General features: G+C 37.8%; 1 protein-coding gene across 1 annotated transcript; it reads left to right on the top strand.

Moving 5' to 3' along the window:
• The first annotated feature begins 1,878 nt into the window (after positions 1-1,878).
• LOC121379226 lies at positions 1,879-21,205 on the top strand. The gene is made up of 12 exons (XM_041507736.1): positions 1,879-2,017; positions 4,077-4,196; positions 6,755-6,857; positions 8,485-8,549; positions 12,502-12,604; positions 13,545-13,637; positions 14,627-14,728; positions 15,076-15,171; positions 15,857-15,957; positions 16,962-17,117; positions 18,047-18,232; positions 19,559-21,205. The coding sequence occupies exons 1-12, from the start codon at positions 1,943-1,945 to the stop codon at positions 19,700-19,702; spliced, it is 1,344 nt and encodes a 447-aa protein (XP_041363670.1). The 5' UTR covers positions 1,879-1,942; the 3' UTR covers positions 19,703-21,205.
• Positions 21,206-21,756: the final 551 nt, after the last annotated feature.

Genomic DNA, 21,756 nt, shown 5'->3' on the forward strand with positions numbered 1-21,756 from the left:
CTTTCCCTTTCCTTTCATGACAATTGGATGTCAAAAATTTAACATCTACGTCTTAGAGGAAACCCGATACATTACATGTGTTCATTGTCAGCAAGGGATCTTTACATACACTTCCTCAAAGATAGGACAGCACATACCATAACCCTTGATATATCAGTCGTGGGACACTGGTTGGAACAGGAAAACCAAATGAGATAATGGGATCCAAAGACCTCAGGCGAGCGCTAAACTACTGACTGGGCTAGATCCACACACCCATGTTCCTAATTAAGATGACTTAAGTAAAAAGTGAATCTTACACACCCGTTGGTGAGAACATCATGTGTTATTTCTGATTACAAATACCTGTTAACACATGTACGTGTGTTAACAATTTCAAAACATACGACTGGCTGCTCCTAGGTGATGACCAGGGGCCCATTTCACTAAACATCGTAAGTTTACGTCTGCTACTAGCAGTTATACCGGCTGTGCGTTTACACGTGTTTGACATCAATTTCACGCAGAAAATTACATCATTACGGAAGCTGGAGTATTTTAAAGCAAAAGAAAAAGAATGAAATATGTAATAAGAATTGTGCTTTAGTCGTAGATTTACGTTTACGTGCAAAACTAGGCTTACGATGTTTTGTGAAATTTGGCCCAGGTCACCAATGCCATACGTCCAATAACAAAAACCCAGTGCGATGGAAATCGATTACACTGTGACGTATAGTTAACCTGACAATCATGTGTCTATGACGCGTAAGTCAGCTACAAGTGCGACGGCTGTAAATAACGTTTAGTCGATAAAGATGTTTGCTTAAAACCTGGGTTTTTTAGGATATGTAAAAACCTAGAATAATACATTCGTATCGTTAGATATCTCACAACTCGTTGTTTAAAAACGTATCAAACTCGCTTTCGCTCGTTGGATACATTTTAAAACAACTCCTTGTGAGATAAATGGTATCTAACGGACACTCAAGTATTATTATTATAATATATCTATAAATATATATAATAAATGTTTTAAAATGTATCCAACGAGCGAAAGCGACACTCAATTATTATTATTATTATTATTGTTATAACCTACGTTTAACTAATGTGTGCACATTTGTGGTAATTGTGGAATAAACATCACTGTTTGTAAACATGTTAAATATTTTAAATGGCCATTACGTGGCTAAAAAATTAACTTTCGAAACTTAATAGTAGTATTAACAGTCTAGCAATAGTAGTAGTATTATAATAATTATTACTGCTGCTACTACTACTGCTACTGCTACTACTACTACTACTATTACTGTTGTTGTTCTTGTTGTTATTATTCTTTTCCTCCCCCGTTGAGATAGCTATTTTGTTATTTGATGTATGGATATTTCATATTCCGTCATGAATTGTAAGTCTTTTTTACAGATCACGTACACATAGATACTATAGTGTGAGTGGGTTGGGGGGGGGGGGGGGAGCAGTTGAAAATATTATGCACGTCCTTTCATAACAACATATGCACTTGATTTCAGACAAAGTATAACACGATTCTGTATTTGTGTTAGACCCAGTAACCGTCGTGCACCCAATTATATACAAAGATACCACAACATACACCGACATGCACAATACATTCATAAAACCCCATGATAAATAAATACAAAAGAACGGTCTACTCTCGATCCATTTATCTATACGTTTGAATTTCTTTTGAACAGTATTCGTGCTACTGTAATATAGATCGATTTACCAATATAATAAACACGCACGCACACGTTAACACAAACACAGAAAGAAACCCACCCTAGGACACACGGTTAAATTGCTCTTTATAAAAGTCGGAATGCAAGCTTTTGAATCTGTGAGTCATTACGGGTCTATCCAGGCTAAGTTATGGATTTTCTGTTACCGCGTATCCAGTTAGACGATTCACGGTGAAATAAAACAAGTAAAAACAGTACCCAAGATGGCCGATACGGGATCTAATGTAAATGAATACAGAGTTAAAACACCCTCTGGTGAAAGGGCTCAAAACCTACCAGTGAGTATTTTTCTTTTCAATTCAATATTAATTTAAAATGTTTTGAAATAAATAATCTTAAAGGTCAAATGTTTTGTTCAAACTGTTTATTTTATGGGCAAAGAAGCCTTAATAATTTCTGGGTTTGTATTGACCATCCATTTTTCATCAATTGATTTTTATTTTACACTCAAAAAACAGTATATTTTAAGTGTTGGGGTGTCGTTAAACATTTATACATACTTTGTTTTTGTGTCATTTGCTTTCGCTTTCTAGTTGCCAGTAATAACACTGGAATGACTGATCCTTTATTCACCAGATATTTACACATTCCAGGCTGTTTCGATGTTAAAGGTAAAGAAAGGTAAAATGTCACGAATAGTTGCCCTACTAAATACAATAATAATGGGAAAAAAAATTGAAAATATATATCTGTATTTCATTTGTCATACAAATAAAAATTTTTTATCGATATCACATACTTTATACATGTATAAATTGACCCCTCTGTATGGCATGATTGACAAGCGCTCTCCTATCGGAGGCCGGACTCGGGATAGGCGTGTTCGAAACCCTAGTGGTATATATGGACACGTTAAACCAGTTACTAAGCTAAAGACAAGCGCTCTGGACCAATGGGCAATGTAACTATAAATTAATCAGTTTTAAAATGCATGTACATAAATGAATAAATAAATAAATAAATAAATAAATAAATAAATAAATAAATAAAACAAACAAACAAACAAAACAAACAAACAAACAAACAAAATAAATAGAATGAATAAATAAATAAATAAACAAACAAACAAACACACAAACAAAATAAATAAATAAATAAATAAATAACTACATGTATACGATTTGTTCAAGCACCTGTGTGACATTATTATTATTAGGCATGCGTGGTACTGACAGTTTACCAATATATTGCGATTCAAAGGGAAAATAATATCTGATACACTCTACCTGAACCGATACACTCTCGGTATTTTCCGTATTTCAAGCTCAAGCTCGCTGTCAGTCGGAAACTGATTTCTCTCATTCACCTATTTTTCATATTAAACTGTTCAAAAATGTGATTTAAAACTAAGGTCCTGACATTATTAAATTAGCTTTAGTACACCGAAGTGACCCATATATTTAATGTTATAAATAAATAAATAAATAAATAATGAATGAATGAATGAATGAATGTTTAACGACACCCCAGCATATTATGTTTGGAGAAAAAAGAAAGAAATGTTTTATTTAACGACACACTCAACACATTGTATTTACGGTTATATGGCGTCAGACATATGGTTAAGGACCATATAGATATTGAGAGAGGAAACCCGGTGTCGCCACTTCATGGGCTACTCTTTTCGATTAGCAGCAAGGGATATTTTATATGCACCATCCCACAGGCAGGATAGTACATACCACGGCCTTTGATATACCAGTCGTGATGCACTGGCTGGAACGAGAAATAGCCCAATGGACCCACCGACGGGGATCGATCTCACACCGACCTCGCATTGCGCGAGTGCTGTACCACTGGGCTACGTATCGCCCCTATTATGTTTGGAATCACAAGACTGTCATGTTTATGGGAAAATGCATATAAAAGATCCCTTGTTGCATCATTCGGAAGGTGTAACTTGTGTGGCGGCAGAAGGTTCTTTCCTCTCTCTCTCTCTCTCTCTCTCTCTCTCTCTCTCTCTCTCTCTCTCTCTCTCTCTCTCTCACACACACACACTATGTGTGTGTGTATGCGTCTCTCTCTCTCTCTCTGTGCGTGTGTGTGTGTGTGTGTGTGTGTGTCTCCCTCTCACCCTTCGCTTCCTCTCGCACTTCCACTTCTCTCTCTCCCTACCTATCTCTCTTTCTCTGTATCTATCTCTCTTCCTCTGCCTCTCTTTCTCCGTCTCTCTACCCTCTCCCTCCCTCTCCTTTTCCCTCTCCTCTCTTTCTCTGTCTCTCTCATTATTGCTTTACGTGATTAATTAATGATTATCCACACAATTTAAGATCAAGGAGGAAGGGAGGGTATTATCATGTTTGTAATGATTAAATGGTGTCATATATGATATTTCAGATTGAAATTGAGATTGAATTTGAGAAGGTCAGTATCATTGATATCGACGATAACAAGCAGGAGTTTCGAGCAGAAGTTCACCTCAGTTTTTCCTACGAAAAACCGGAAGTTTCCTCGAAGGTACCATTAACTTGAGCATAAAACAAATAAATCTTTTTAGGATAGGGTAGTGTGGGGTATGGTGGCATGAAACTCGAACAAAGGTACATGTATAATATACATGTATAATAAAAGGCAGTGGCGGATCCGGCGTGAAATCAAGTAGGGGTCACAAATAGGATGTGAAGCTAAGCGGATGAGGAAAGTGGGTGGGTAGTAATTTAGCAATTTTTTTATATGGTCACAACATGCAGGATTTTTCTAGGGAGGGAGTGAACGCTTTGTAAAAATAGACATCTACAGTATTCAAAAGTATACTAACATGTATTATCTGTATAGTAATCTTCCACATAAATATCAAGCTGACCTAATACGTTACCCACTAGAAAACAATAAATGCATTAAATAGTCATAGATCTGCTAAACATAGGATTTTTCGGGGCATTTCGAATTTCCCATATAAAATCCAATATAAAATCCGGTCTCCACCAATGGCTATGCACCCCACCTCCGTGTGCAGGGGGGCGGGGGGGGGGGGGGGGGGGGGGTAAAAAGAAAGAAAAAAAGTGCGTGCTATCGCTTTGACATCAAGAAGCATATTAATTAATTAAAACGTCACAACATTGTTGACGTCACGACAAAGAAACGTTGCCGTTACTATGGTAACGTTTCCGGCAATTTTCGTAACTTAACGGAAAATGTCGAATACCATTGAAATGTAGGTGGGTGATCTGGCATTAGATGTACGTGGAATGAAATTACTATTACTGTTACAACTTACAAGATGGAGAGTAATCCACAGGCACTTGACACAGATTTCGTTCTAGCCAGTGCACCGCGACTGGTATATCAAAGGGCATGGTATGTGCTGTCCTGTCTGTGGGATGGTGCATATAAAAGATCCTTTACTTCTAATGAAAATTACCATATGTTTGACATCCAATAGCCGATGATTTAGAAATCAATGTACTCTAGTGGTGTCGTTAAATAAAACAAACTTCTTCTTCTTGATACATATTAGTATACATGTACATAAATAAAATTGTTGTATATAGGTAAATTTGATATATTTTCACAATATATTGCTAATACTCTCATCATACATGTCACTGTTATAACCATTTAACGTGTATTTATTTATTTATAAAAAAAAAATTCTATCCCTACTATATTATAAATCGTCATTGCCCGAATTCCTGAGTCTGGATAACTACATTTATTCATATTAGCATTACTACCAAACAGCACTAGGGCGGCAGTTGTATGTAATTTTACGTCATCTAGATTCTACTACCATTGAAAGAAAGAAAGAAATGCTTTATTTAACGACGCACTCAACACATTTTATTTACGGTTATATGGCGTCAGACATATGGTTAAGGACCACACAGATTTTGAGAGGAAACCCGCTGTCGCCACTTCGTGGGCTACTCTTTCCGATTAGCAGCAAGGGATATTTTATTTGCGCTTCCCACAGGCAGGACAGCACAAACCATGGCCTTTGTTGAACCAGTTATGGATCACTGGTCGGTGCAAGTGGTTTACACCTACCCATTGAGCCTTGCGGAGCACTCACTCAGGGTTTGGAGTCGGTATCTGGATTAAAAATCCCATGCCTCGACTGGGATCCGAACCCAGTACCTACCAGCCTGTAGACCGATGGCCTAACCACAACGCCACCGAGGCCGGTCTACTACTACCATTGCGTCAAACTGCCTTGTGCTTGAAACATGTATTATGTGGGGAACCTCAAAAGGCTCAGAGGCGGGACGTAGCCCAATAGTACAGTGCTCGCCTGGTGTGCGATCGATCTAGGATCGATTCCTATCGGTGGGCCCATTGGCTATTTCTCCTTCCAGCCAGTGCTCCACAACTGATGAAAGAAAGGCCGTGGTATGTACTGCCCTGTCTGTGGGATGGTCCATATAAAAGATCCCTTGCTGCTAATCGAAAAAGAGTAGCCCATGAAGTGGCGACAGCGGGTTTCCTCGCTCAATATCTGCGTGGTCCTTAGCCATATGTCCGACGTCACATAACCGTAAATAAAATGTGCTGAGTGCGTCGTTAAATAAAACATTTCCTTCTTCAAAAGACTCATATATACTGGATGCAGCGCGTGCGTGCGGTCCGACTGTTGCGACTGGTGCGTCTGCGTCTAGCGTTTTGGGTATATACACCATATACGATTATTTCATGGTGGCAGACGCACACATCTCACACACTGCATACAGCCAGTCTAGACGCGTTCATTGAAATTAATGATATCTCTTTCTTTCTTTTTAGCCTGACCGCACGTACGCGCCGCATCTAGTCTGTATAAGCTGTAAAACTATATGTGCTACAATTTTATGCGAATGTAGCCTAGGGGTGTTGTAAACACATCCGGTTATATCGAAATAAGCAATGATAGGTTCCACTGTTTTCAGTTAATACTTCAGGAGAGGAGTTGTAGCATTGATATTGTTTGGCTGTTATGTATAGTGCTTTTAACCACATACGTTAACATTTTCGCCTAAGAGATTTTTTTTGTTATTGTACAACCTAACTAAAAAAAATATGGATGAAAATATATTTTACAGGTAGAAGACTGGGACCCACAAATATACTTTCCAAACTGTTCAGAGTTTCACCACAAGTATCAAATATTAGATACTGAGGACGACCCAGACAAGGTTATAGGAGGTAATTCATTTCATTTCAACTTATTTTCGTGCTTATATCCATTTAAGGTTCAGGCACGCTGTCCTGGGCACACACCTCAGCTATCTGGGTTGTCTGTCCAGGACAGCGAGTTACTGGTTAGTGGTTAGTGAGAGAGAAGAGGGTGTAGTGGTCTTAAACCTACTCATTGGGTCGTTAAAACTCGCTCTAGATGAGAACCGGTACAGAGTTGTGAACTCTGTACCTACCAGCCTTATGTCCGATGGCTTAATCACGACGCCACCGAGGCCGATATAGGAGGTAATAGATGTAGTTTAGTTTTAAATTAACACCGACACAGAATAAATATTAAAGGTATAGAGATTACTACATGAGCGGCTGTTAAATACAATTTTTACTTTACAATGTGTTGTTTCAAAAGATTAATTGGATATATTTTAAACAAGTTGTACGATAAATGGTATTTAACGGATGTAGGTAGAGATCGCTATCCATAGTATTAATGTATTATCTGGATTTGACTCGTCAGGCCCGTAGGAATCGGGTGTCGGGAGGGGGGGGGGGACAGATAAGGGGGCAGTGCCTCCTCCCACTCAAGGACGAAAATGTCCGTGGTTTTTTCCAACAATATATAAATAAAAGAAAACATTATATGGCTTGTTCCACCCAAGCGTCCAGACACACTATAGAGGCTGTGATTTACCCCCCCCCCCCCCCCCCCCCCGCCCCCCCCGCCATTGGAGGTTGTGTCCTCACTCCAAATATCGTTCCTATGGACCTGCTTGTAGGTCACTGCCATAGAACAGCCAGTCAAATATCTTCAGATCGATCCGAGTTGGACATCGACGTGTGACCTATCATAAATCTCGCACGGTGTTCTCGCAAACGGGTAGGCCTATGCTAAAATAGCTATTCAATAACAAGGAAGAAATATTTAGCGACATTTCAGCACTATGTTTAATCGATAGCTGTTTTGGTGTTACGCGGATGGTAATATAATTATTGTACTTGGTCTATAACGGTATTCCATTGTTCTCTATAGGGCCGCGAAGTTTAGTTAAGTCGGTAGCCTCCCGCCCAAGGTGTTTTGAGTGGTATAGGATCAAATCTCTTCAGCAGATCAATTCTCTGATTGCTTTTCCCCCGTTCCTACCAGTGTCACACGACGATGTATCAAAGGTTGTGGTATGTGATGTCCTGTCTGTGTAAACATGCATATAAAAGACTCCTTGGGCCCATTGAGCTAATTCTCGTTCACACCAGTGCACCACGACTGGTATATCACCGACCGTGGTATGTACTACCCTGTCAGTGGGATGGTGCATATAAAAGATCCATTGCTTCTAATCGAAAAGAGAAGCCCATGAAGTGGCGACAGCGGGTTTCCTCTCTCAATATCTGTGTGGTCCGTAACCATATGTCTGACGCCATATATCCGTAAATAAAATGTGTTGAGTGCGTCGTTAAATAAAACATTTCTTTCTTTCTTTCTTCGACATTGCGTGTCAGAATTACAAATTGTTGGATATTCCATAGCCGATGATTACTTAATCAATGAGCTCTAGTGATGTTGTTAAACTAAATAAACACACGTTTAGTGATATTCAGTTGTTTTCAGTTATCCGTTATTAATGTTTTCTCGTTTTAGGATACATAGTCGATGCTACATTTATCGAAATCATGGATCTGTCCGATTTTCCCTTTGATTTACAGGTTGGTTTTAGACCTTTAGATTTTATTCCATATTTTAATTTCACCTCAGCATGAAAATAACGACGAGGAACAATTGAAAATAAAACTTGAATGGAATGAATGTATGAATGAACAACAGTAAATAACCATGCACAAGCTAATTATGGACGTAGAGACGGGTGGGTGGATGGATGGGTGGATGCTTGCGTGAATGTTAATAATATGGTGATTGAGACTGGGAGATATAATAATACTAACAGACCAGGACCCATATTCACAAAATATCGTAAGCCTAGTTTTACACGTAAACGTAAATCTACGACTGAAGAGCTATTCACGAAACAACGAAAACGTAAGTTACGTGTAAAGTTAGACGTAAATATAAGAGTGCCTCAAGTTGCAACTAACGCTGCACGTAAGTTGTGTACATATAATAAATCAAGCACGATCGCCGTTATTTACTATTATTTACGGAAACTAGCAGTATTTCCAAAAAATGAAGCAGTTTGCGATGGCGAACGCCCACGGATTGAACACATTTTTGTTCGTGATCGAACGGATGTTTTCGACTTGGCCAATTTCTCCTGAGTTCATCTTTTCCTTTTTTAAGAAATGTCCTCAAGATCCGTACCAAAACGCGGATCCCCACCAATACCCAAAATGCCATGGTTTCACTGTTCGCGCATGTTATTGTTAGCAGACGACAAACAAAATTGAGTTTTGCGCATTTGTATTTACCCGGTAGCACATCGTTTATAATGTGTTTTGTTTTTAATTACTCCAGTGAGAATGTTAAGCATGTAGATTTACGTCCAACTAAGTTACGTATACATTTACGACCATCTTTGGGAAGAAGGTGCTTCTTGCAAAATCTCCGGCACACGTAAGTGCTAGTCGTAGACGTAAATTTACACTTTTTTGTGAATATGGGTGTATGACCCATATTCACAAAATATCGTAAGCCTAGTTTTTAAACGTAAATCTGGACTGAAAGAGCTATTCACGAAACAACGAACGGGTTACGTGTAAAGTTGGACGTAAATATAAGAGTGTCAGGTTGCAACTAACGCATGCATGTAAGTTGTACATATAATAAATCAAGCACGATCGCCGTTATTTACTATTATTTACGGAAACTAGCAGAATTTCCAAAAAATGAAGCAGTTTGCTATGGCGAACGCCCACGGATTGAACACATTTTTGTTCGTGATCGAACGGATGTTTTTCGACTTAGCCAATTTCTCCTGAGTTATCTTTTCCTTTTTAAGATATGTCCTCAAGTTCGTACCAAAACGCGGACCCCACCAATACCAAAATGCCATGGTTCACTGTTCGCAATGTTATTGTTAGCAGACGACAAACAAAATTGCGTGTTTGCGCATTTGTTATTTACCCGGTTGCCATCGTTTCTAATGTGTTTTTATTAATTACTCCAGTGAGAATGTTAAATCGTATATTTACGTCCAACTAAGTTACGTTTACATTTACGACCATCTTTGAGAATAAGGTGCTTCTTGCACGTAAACGTAAATCTACGGCACACGTAAGTGCTAGTCGTAGACGTAAATTTACACTTTTTTGTGAATATGGGTCCTGGTCTGGTGCTTATAAAACGTTTAGTCTAGACTCGAGACTCTAATGGAGTCTCAGACGTGAATGCCATGACAACGCCATTCAAATTGTATGCGAGTGACGTCATTAGAGATCGAGTCTGGAGCCTATTTCACTAAATATCGTAAATTTACGTTTACGTGTAAAACGTACACCTGTCGTACGTCTACTTCTCCGCGTACGTTTACTCCATTTCACGAAGACACTCGTAGAAATACTACTAACTTACGTTGCACGTAAATCTACGTCTGCTTTCTTTTGCAGCCCTTTTAGCAGAAATTTGACATCTAAAGCCGATTATTAATAAATCAATGTGTTCTAGTACTTTTGTTAAACAAAATAAACTTATAACTTTTAAAAGAAAGAACGAATACACTTGATAATGTTTGGAAACCACCGTTTCCGGTATACCAACACATGCTTGTACTGTACCAAATAAAATCCTATAGGCAACAATGTTAACCTATGTAATTAAAAACACTATATATGCAACGCAGGCACCTCAACCAGCTGAGCTAAATCCCGCCTTGAGTGGATCGAATAACACAGGTAACAAAACTGGGTGTCACTGGATTAATAAAGGGAGTTAATTTGTTAACCACTTTATAAAAATCAAGTGTTAGGGGGCCTACCATTTTATGAATTATCGAAGTGGATGTAGCAATTTACGTGTGCCACTAGTTGTGGTCGAGGGCACTCTTAGATTTACGTCCAACTTTACTCGTAACTTACGTTTACACTTCTTTGTGAAATGCTCTTTAGTCGTAGATTTACGTTTACGTGCAAAACGTAACTTACGATGTTTAGTGAAATTCGGTCTAGGACTCTAAACGTTTTATAAGCACGGGCCCAGGGCCCAATTTCACTAAACATCGTAAGCCTATTTTAGTACAATAAATACAGTTAGAAGTACACATATTTCATATTCTTTTGTCATTAAAATCAGGGCCGTAGCTAGGATTTTTTGTTGGGGGGGGGGGGGGGGGCAACTGAGTAGTTAATAGTCTAAAACTCCTAAAACAGTTAAGAAGAGAATTTTCTTTAAGTTTCTATAATGCTTTCCGGATGCTTGCCCCCCCCCCCCCCCCCGCTAGCTACGGCCCTGAAAATGCTCCATCTTCCTAATGATGTAATTTGCCGTGTGGAATAGATTTTGTCTTCAAATAATTTCATACGTACGAAAAAAAAATATTTGAGGAAATAACCTGAAATTTAACCTAGTACAAATATTAGAACGATTAGAAACACGTTTAATATACAGCCACTAATATTTTATGCAGAAAAATATATTTGATATGTAATTACAATCGTTAGAAAGCCTCTGTTAGTCGATAACACCTTAAAAACTGCAGCAAATTCAGGAATGTCCCTTTAAGGAAAGTTGCCCTATAGTATGATAAAACGCATATCAAAAGTCCCCGCAAATCCACGTAGAGGTAACTCGGGAATTCAAGATGGGGTCCAACATTGCCGCCATTATCCATTTTATCGTATCTTTGCAACCAGGCATAATAGAAATGCAAAGAAAATGCCTAAAGATTGATTTTTAGACAAAAGTAATGCAATAAAATGATTAATTACATGATTTCACAAACCGGCATCTAAAAAAAAAAAAAAAAAAAAAAAAAAAAAAAAAAAACCCATACGACCTCTAATAAGCCAGTTTACATGTTTAGTGTTAGACTTTGTTGTGGTTGTATACTCAACAAAATTAATCAAGGGTCAGTTGATATTTAAGTCAGTTTTTTTGCTAGTAATATAATGAGGTAGCACATTTTTATCACAGACGATTTTTAAACATTATTTGATTAAATGCTGGCCAGGACGGGACGTAGCCTAGTAATAAAGCGCTCGCCTGATACGCGGTCGATCTAGGATCGATCCCCGTTGGTGGACCCCCATTATGCTATTTCTCGTCTAGCCAGTGTACCACGACTGGTATATCAAATGCCGTGGCATATGCTATCTTGTCTGTGGGATGGTGCATATAAAAGATCCCTTGTTACGCCTAGAAAAGTGTAGCGTTTTTTTCCCACTCTATGTCTGTATATCAAAATTACAAAATGTTTGACATGTAATAGCCGATGATTAATAAATCAAGTTGCTCTAGTGATGTCGTTAAACAAAACAAACTTTATGTTAACAATGTACAAAAAATGAAAGCTTTGCAAGCTTTGCAAAACCAAAAACAAATATATTTTGTGATATATAAAAACAATCATTTGAAAAAAACACCTAAAATATATACTGGGCATTCATTAATTTTGTTGAGTATATTTAGCATTAGAAAATTATGAACACTATAAGATTCGAGGATGAGATTGCAGCTTTAATGCTTAATGCATATTCATTACTCTTCAAGAAACTGCACGTTGAGGTATCATCACGGAGGCCGGAAACCGAGGTGACAATAAAGGGAGGTAGACATACCGAGAACGTCGTTGAATTCGAATCTGTGTTCAAAGGTACTAATTTCTTTTACTAATTATTATTTTAAAAATTCTGTCCATTTTCAAACAACAACACCAACACCCCCCCCCCCCCCCCCCCCCCCCCCCCCCCCCCCCCCCACCACAAGTCAGGGCACCAATCTTATCGGAGGTCGGACTCGGGATGGGCGTGTTCGAAACCCTAGTGGTATACGAACACGTTAAACTAGTTATCTATCTATCTAATTTCTTTTTGACCGCCCGACCTACTCTAGCGACCAAATTTAATGGGTAGAATTTGTTTTATTAATTATTTTAATTAGAGATGCTCATCGAAATTTTAAAGGCCCACTATTTAATTTTTGGATGTAAATTTCAAAATTGTTCCCTTAATTTTTTCTGTCCCGGAACAAGTCACTGGCTATCCAGTGACAGGCCCCGGGACGGACATGCTCGAAACTCTAGTGGTATATGAGTATGTAAAAATTATTCGCACTTGCACTCGCATTCAAAGGTATTTGTTATCATATGATTCAGTCAAATAGAAGAAAATACTTTTCGTAAAAATATCATGCAAGCTATTATGTTAATGAATACTAACCATTGATATTATTTGTGTTAAATCTGACATATAATCACAGTTTGACAAATAGAGCTAATAAAATTAAATATATAGTCCTTTATAATCGCCGTAACTGAATAAAAATAATGTCAGGTTTTGTTTTAACAAAAATACTTGAAAATTAACAGAACAATTACTTCGAACAATGAATAAAGTATTGAGTAGTTTACACAGTTTGATACATAACTGAAAATAAAGAACTTTTGCTACGTACTTTATGTGCAACAGGGTTTGTGCCTTGTGGTGTGCTCACAGACTAATAATCTACCAGCAGAAACACATACCCGGTGCTTATAAAACAATACATAAATTAGTTGAATTTTTTTTTTTAATCATGCTACCTTTTTTTTCCAGCTGCCAAGGAATGGATATTGGATGAAACATTTCAAAGAAAAATAGTCGATAAAAATGCACTTCAGAATAAACCAGACAAAACCCGGTCAAATGGTAAATGATATCTAAACTCGTGAAAATTCTCTTCTCGTATTATTAAGCTATAAAAAGTGCTGTACACCAGAAATACCATTACCGTTACAATTATCAGGCACTTGTCCTATCTAGCTAACCAGCAACTTCTCCTTCCCCCGAAAATCTCTCTCTCTCTCTCTCTCTCTCTCTCTCTCTCTCTCTCTCTCTCTCTCTCTCTCTCTCTCTCTCTCTCTCTCTCTGTGTGTGTGTGTGTCTCTCTCTCTCTCTCTCTCTCTCTCTCTCTCTCTCTCTCTCTCTCTCTCTCTCTCTCTCTCTCTCTCTCTCTGTAGCCCCCTCTCTCTTTCGCCACTCCGCCTCCTCTGTGTCGCTGCCACCACCTCTCTCTCTCTCTCTCTCTCTCTCTCTCTCCTCTCCGCTCTCTCTCTCTCTGTCTCATCCCCACCTCTCTCTGCCTCTCCTCTTCCTACCCCCTCTCTCTCTCTCCACTCTCCTCCTCTCTCTGCTCTCTCTCTCTCTCTCTCTCTCTCTCTCTCTCTCTCTCTCTCTCTCTCTCTCTCTCTCTCTCTCTCTCTCTCTCTCTCTCTCTCTCTCTCTCTCTCTCTCTCTGAATAGTATTAACCGTGATGCTGATTACCAAAATTTTATTTTTAAAGCATTCAGTTGTATTATATTTACATAGCATAAAAGCTTTGTGAATAATTAATGTCTGTATTGTACAGATGTAAAGATACATTAATATGGTAGTCTGCAATTGAAATTAAATCGTACGTAGCCTTTCCTTTTTAATAGATAAGAAACTAGCAATACTGAAATTAAATATATATCGAAACTGACGAGCATCATAAACTCAAACATAGGAAATCAATATTATATGATCAATAAATAGTTTGTAATATTTACTGTACTGAAAATGGTTTCTTGTGGTTTCAGATTAGTCAATATTTACTGTGGGTAAGTATTGATTCAATTCTGCTACATGTATTGAAATATCACGGTTTTCGTTTCAGTTGCTAAGAGATTGTTGGGTGATGACAGATTTCGAAGAAAGATAACTGACATAAATGCAAATCAGACAAAGCCAGATCCAAGTTTGACAAACAGTGAACAAGGTTGGGTATTAAACAAGCCTAGATATTTTTGGTATCTATAAATAATGTTTACCATATTCGTATGAGACGGGGTTTTGGGTGCGGCATCCCTCCCCACATGACTATGCAAAAAATGATATTTAAGAACAGATCATTCTGTTGTATTTTTATTTTTATTGTAGAATAAGTTCAAAATAAGTATCTTGGAATTAATTAGTGTCAACCCAGATGATCAACCACATTAATTTAATGAAAATATATTTTTAAAATAAATTCCTAAGATTTCAAACTATTTATTATTTACTCTGTGTATCTGTGTCATTATACTACTCTTTAAATCATTATTTTCTAATCTTTTTGTCTTGCAGTTACTTTCCCAAAGCCTAAATCAAAGTTAGCTCAATTAAGCGGTCTCAAAAAAAGACTTCAGAATTCAACTGCTCAGCGATCAAACAGAACAAAAGGTTTGACTGTACCTTTCATCTCAAGAATAGAATGGTTCATTATTTTCATCTCGGTGGTGATACATTTGTTTTCAATGAGGTGGGAATGGTGGGCGAGTTGTGGAAAGCTACAAGGTATATGGGAGGTAGATGGGTAGGGTCATGTTATTCTGTTAAATGTTTCAAAGTAGATGCCCTTAAATGATTTCTGTTAAGGTTGATATTTCGGGGGTTTTTTTTATCACTTTAAATTAGGGGAGTCATGTCCCCGCTACTGACAGCCTTGAACTTGTGTTGTCATGCGCTGATTTGGAAACAAAACTCGTATAATCGCATTTGCATGTTTGGGTTATTGTACCCCGCACATATTTTGATCCCATTAAGGCTGAAATGAAAATAAATCACTATGTAAAATACATGACAACTGTCTTTAAATTTGTTATCCTGTTTGCTGTATAGCTTGTCTCCAGAGTAAAGTTGTCAAACTTTACTTTTGCGTGGCGATACTAGTAGAATACTTTATTTGCATATTACTTATTTGACGTACTGATGAGATGGACAAAAAATTAAACAATGATAGAACGAGGGAAAAAATAATATACGGTTTTGATGTCTCAACAAACATGTTTCTCATATTAAGACTTTTAGTCACTGTGTTGCTGGCCAATATCTAAGGCATGATGTTAGTAAATACTTAATTTTGCAGACATCAAATCAAAGATTCTCAGGCAAAACAAGAAGTTCCAAATCACACTATATGCCAGAAGGAGATGGAAGTTTTATTTCGTTAACGTAATCCTTATTACTGTGAGTATATATTTTTATGTCTACACCATATAAATCTTGAGACCACTGTTAAAGAATTATGCTCCTAATGACTGGCTTGTAAGCGAGGATAGTTCAATTGAAAAGAGTGCCATCTTTCTTTATTTTATTTTATTAGAATTGGAACTGATTTGATTGTTATGTTGGAAAGACAGAGTTCATTACTGCATCTAGAACCTAATTCCATATCATGTAGTGTGTTATCTGTCTACTGGTGTTGCTTCTCACGCCTGACATCCCTTGATGTAAAGAATGGTAATATTTCAAACTCTAGATGGCGAACTTGTTATTATTTTAGTAGAAGTAGAATGACGTCAAAGTGGCTATTATCTTCTTCTAAAGTAGAAAGTTAAACATTGTATTTCCTGTTTAATTGCTAAATCCTCTAATGTTTGTATAATCAGCTATGTAAAATGTAAAAATAATAGTGGTGAGATACCTTAAGTGCCCCGAATATTGCGTGAAACGTTTTAACTGAATGAATGAGAGACAGCCAAAGAGACACACAGTCTGGCAAGCAGACAAACAGACAAACACACACACACTCTCGCACACACACACACACGGAGAGAGAGAGAGAGAGAGGGGGGGTGAGATAGATAGAGAGACACACAGAGAGAGGGGGTGTGATAGATAGATAGAGAGAGAGACACAGAGAGAGAGAGAGAGAGAGAGAGAGAGAGAGAGAGAGAGAGAGAGAGAGACAGAGAGCAAGCAGGTAGGTAAAGCAGGGCGACTGAAACAGGAACAGGAAAAGAAACACACACAAACGCATACGCACGCATGCTCAAACATTAGTATTTTACAAAATAAAGAATACCTTTATTTTCAACTATTTACGTTGTTGCCTTTAGTTCAACTATTTACGTTGCTGCCTTTATTTTCAACTATTTACGTTGCTGCCTTTAGTTTCAACTATTTTCGTTGCTGCCTTTATTTTCAACTATTTTCGTTGCTACCTATATTTTCAACTATTTTCGTTGCAGGCAGTAATAATGGGCCTGACATTCACGTCAGGAACTCTTGATTCGAACGCGACAGGAGACAAACTGACCGTCACTGTCACTCTACTGCTGACATCAGTTGCCTTCAAGTCTGCCATTGCGAACAGACTGCCAGTGATATCGTATCTAACATTCCTGGTAAGTGTTTGAACACATCGGACTTGAGTCTGGAAGGTACTGGGTTCGTAAACCACCAGCCAATACCGGCTACAACTCTTTGAGTGAGTGCATCGTTAGGCTCAGTGGGGAGGTGCTAGGTCATATACATCTAGTTTATCCCACTTCACGGGTGCGATTATGGGTGTGTCTCCCGAGTGTATGACCCCAAATTGGGGTGGGGGGATGATTACCCGGCATGCACATGCACTGGTTTTATGTACTCCGGGCTCGGGTAATACCGAGATAGCTCAACTGACAGCAAACGTGGAGCACGGCCCTGTCAAGTAGTCCCGTACCGAAAGGAAAATACTGAGGCTTCTCCATCCATCTCAGTATTATCATCATCTATATGTTTGTGATGTCCTAACAAAAATGTCTTTGTCTCTGTGTTATATGCTTGCGGCGTGGGTTTTTAAAAAAGTGTTTGAATATATCAGTCTGTGTTACAAGTTTGTCTATAACATATGTCATTATATATTATCAGGCATTTGGAACCTGTCAGATGAAAGAGAACATTATCGATATTCCATAATTATAACTGGAGAGTGTATAATGACTGAATATATATATACATATGTGTGTGTGTGTGTGTGTGTGTGTGTGTGTGTGTGTGTGTGTGTGTGTGTGTGTGTGTGTATTGTGTGTGTGTGTGTGTGTGTATATATATATATATATATATATATACACATATGTATATGTATATGTGTATGTGTATAATCATCGTTGTCATCATCATCATAATCATCACCATGGTTTATAATGTATAGTGGATTTTAAACTAATTCTGTTTGTCGAGTGTGTACATGTTAGACATGTTTGAACCAAGACACTGAATACACTACTTCTATACTAATACACTTGCATTCATATTTATATATGATACTAATTTTACTTTCATTTGTTCACAGGATAAATACATACTGGCGTGTTTAGCCGCCCAGGTAGCCATCGCTTTGCAGAATGCTGTCTCAACGCTTTTCCGCAATGACTTCTTCAAGCCGTGGGCAGACTTTTATGACTGGATCTCCATGCCCCTACTAGGCTCAGTGGCCATATGGCTGAACCTTGCCTTTTTAATTAAGGCCATCATGATAGTAAGAGAAAGAAAACCGATTTTAGTGAAACGCAACACCATATTTTACAAATATATTACACTAACATTTATTATATGAATGGCACACCTATACATTATGTTATCAAAATCTGAACACAAAATTGTATTTACAGATAGAAGTATTGGACAATTAGTACCTTATCCTTGGATAAGCACGCCAAAAAGCGTTATGGCTTTCAATTGTAGTATACTACCACACAAAGACAATATGGTTTGGAATGGCATTACACAAGTGAATTATAATATATTGACAGTATTTCTGTATATTTTGGGAGTTTTTGTAAATCAGTAGCTTTAATTATATATTTTATGAATGTGAATTGATGTTGGATATTTATATTTGATAAACATGTGTTCGAAGACCGTTTTAAATATTAAACCAATCCAAATAAAGGGACGCAATACTGTTTATTTTCATTCGAAGGGACACAGATGAACTGAAAGATAAGGTTAGTGGGTACGACTGTGTGTATATGATCAAAAAGTAATTATTGACTTTTATAATTTTTATTAAAATGAACACGTGCGTTACCTGTTTCCCTTCAAACATTTGTTATGGTAAACACTCCGATGCCATTTCACGATATGACGCATCACTGACTAGAATGACGGCTGATGCAATAACCTATTTTGACCTTGTACATGCGTTTTCATATCTCTTTTTTTGTGAAAGTCCTGTACATTTCAACTATGAACTTGATGACTGCAGGCTGTGCTCATGATGGGTGCCACCGGTGAGGCAGGATATGCTCATCTTTCGCCAACACTTGATATCATCACTGTTTTTATAGTGATTCATGAGTGCATACGATCGTATATATTCCACTGCGCTCCATCTTGTCCATGTTTGGGTTCTCTGAGTTAGTCTTAGGAGTGGCGGTCCTACATGCGTGACAGGAGGAATAAAACACCTGTTCCGGATCACCTAGAGGAATAGCGGTCCTCCATGCGTGACAGGAGGAATAAAACACCCTGTTCCGGATCACCTAGAGGAATCGCGGTCCTCCATGCGTGACAGGAGGAATAAAACATCCTGTTCCGGATCACCTAGAGGAATCGCGGTCCACTTAAGCACAAGCACCCGATAATGAATCATGGAATCACGACTTTGCCTAATGTCCTTTCGACTCTGCAAATGCAGAGATATGATTTTGATCAGGGAATACGGGTTTGTCGTTCAGATTTGCGGATTCGTTTTTTAAAACATATTTAACAACAAAACCACACATTTATTTACTTTTAAACACATACAAACAGACACAACATGGCTGATTTATTAACCGATTTCCGTTCTCTTTGTTTTTAGAATCGTAGGAACAAACAAATGCTGAAAAGGGTCAGGGAAGAAGAAAGCAAGAATCTAACGAAACGCCAGGTCGACCAAGAAGACATGGAGGCTAAAATATACAACAAAGCAGCTCTGGTTGACTTAGAAGAGCCAGTGTATTGAATAGATCCGTGGAGAAACATGCTGCATTCGTTACCATAACAACAGACATCAATTTCTAATCCATATCAACTTCTTTACGCTCAAGAGCATTGCTGGCGTTTGACAGGTGTATTCAGTGTGAATATCAACCTACCAACAACATTTAAATGTGTGTATGGTTGCAAGTTGTTCGTGTTTTCCTGTGGTAAACAAAGTGCCTCCCTATGCAGCACCGTGTCATCATTACTGTACCAGCCCTTACTGAGCAGAATAGTATTTCTTACCTAATGTATGTGATCTACAGAAAAGGAAAGGAAAGGTGCAGGGATTGCTGCAGAAATTGTTCAAGGGAGGGGGTGCAACGTTGAAAAAAGGCATCTATATAATTAAAAGGCAAACTAACATGTATCATATGGTAATCGTTCATAGAAATATAAAACTAAGCAAGATATTACAGTTTACATGTTCCCCACTAAAAACCGAATTATTGTATTCATCTGCTAAGCACAGGGGTTTTCGGGGACGTTGTGAATTTCGGAGAGGGGTGCGTACCTCACCACTACCCTTTGGATCCGCGCCTAAGAAAGGTTTAATAACGACCCCTCGGAACCCTTTGATGTTTTGGATCAGTGTCATGTCTCGTCCCCCGGTGAAATGGTTTTTTCAAGTTAACTTGGTAGAACAAAATGTACTTGGAGTACAATGTAAAATGGAAGTTAATCTGTGTGAAGCGTTGGACTATGGATAAAGTAGTGAAAAATGGTATAACAGATAAATGTTGTAATGTTATTCACAGTATGTATCAACATATTAGATCATGTGTGACTGTTACAGGTGATTATAGAGATTATTTTCCATGTTGTATAGGCGTCAGGCAAGGTTGAAATGTATCACCTTTTCCTTTTTCATTATTTCTTAATGACCTTATTTGTACCTTATTAAATCATCTAAAGTATTTTGTTATCGACTGTTTAAATTAAATACTGTGTTCGAGACCAATTTAGAGAAAAAACATTGATTACCATTATTACACTTTCGACTCTCAAATCATTATCTTCCCATTCAAAAAGGCAGATGGAAAAAACATGCTTTCTGTGTACTAATTGGTGATCAATTTCATTATATAATGTGTGTTGTCCTTTTGTAAAGATGAAAGGAAAAACTACTTCCAAAGTGTTGCCAGTCTTGACTAAATGTTTATAAATTAAGAATTCTATTTGACTGTAAAAAAAAAACTATTGTTCTCAGAAAGCAGGTTTCTGTAAAAAAAAGAAAAAAAGGAAAAACAGATGAAGTAAAGTCCCATGGCTGCAATCTGTTTTTACGATTTTATTTTATTTGTATATGCAATGTATGTCTTCAAATGCAAATATAAACCCATAGATATACATTTGGTGTTTTACACGTTTGAATTTCTGATGTGCCATCTTGTCATTTATTTATTTATTTACATATATTTTTTACAATGTTCCTCATTTGCCGTTGAATTACGGCCAGAGTATAAATAAAGTTCAGTTCAGTTCAGACTCCCGCTTGAGACCAAACCCATCAGTGAAGGAATATATAGTTATTTCATATTTTAAATAGTTTCTGGGGTTTGCAGTAAACGTTCTTTCCGTTGTTTTAGCAGTAATCGTTCCGTGTTTGTCTCTATGAGCATCGGTTACGATTACGAGTACATGTAACCAGTATACCACAGACGAAGGGGATACGTTTTAAAAGACGCGCAGTACATTGATTAATCAGCAAAGAAAGAGGGAAGAAGTCCTTGACAAACGGGCTAGTTCTTCCAAATAACATAGATGTATTTTGTAAATGCATTTTCCCACTGGCAACTACATTAAATTTAATATCAAAGATTTAAGTCCTTCCATCCTTGAATACAGTATTGGCCTGCCTTCCATTTCTTATATTTCATTATTGGGCCCATTTTGCAAAACATCTCATACGAATGGCGCATTTATATACACAAGTTGTAGTCCAGTGGGTTCCAGCACATCGTGGTATTGCAGGGAATGAACATGCTGACAGGCTGGCAAAGAAATAAAGCACAATGGAACAGCCAAATCATCCAA

This window comes from Gigantopelta aegis, chromosome 8, assembly GCF_016097555.1.
Source record: "Gigantopelta aegis isolate Gae_Host chromosome 8, Gae_host_genome, whole genome shotgun sequence".
NCBI classification, from domain to species: Eukaryota; Metazoa; Mollusca; class Gastropoda; order Neomphalida; family Peltospiridae; genus Gigantopelta; species Gigantopelta aegis.

Excerpts from the sequence above, each read along its gene's own strand:
- LOC121379226 (XM_041507736.1), top strand. The coding sequence starts at position 1,943 with ATGGCCGATACGGGATCTAATGTAAATGAATACAGAGTTAAAACACCC. Across the intron at positions 2,018-4,076 it reads AAAGGGCTCAAAACCTACCA|ATTGAAATTGAGATTGAATT; the intron begins GTGAGTATTTTT and ends ATGATATTTCAG. Across the intron at positions 14,729-15,075 it reads TTTGACAAACAGTGAACAAG|TTACTTTCCCAAAGCCTAAA; the intron begins GTTGGGTATTAA and ends TTTGTCTTGCAG.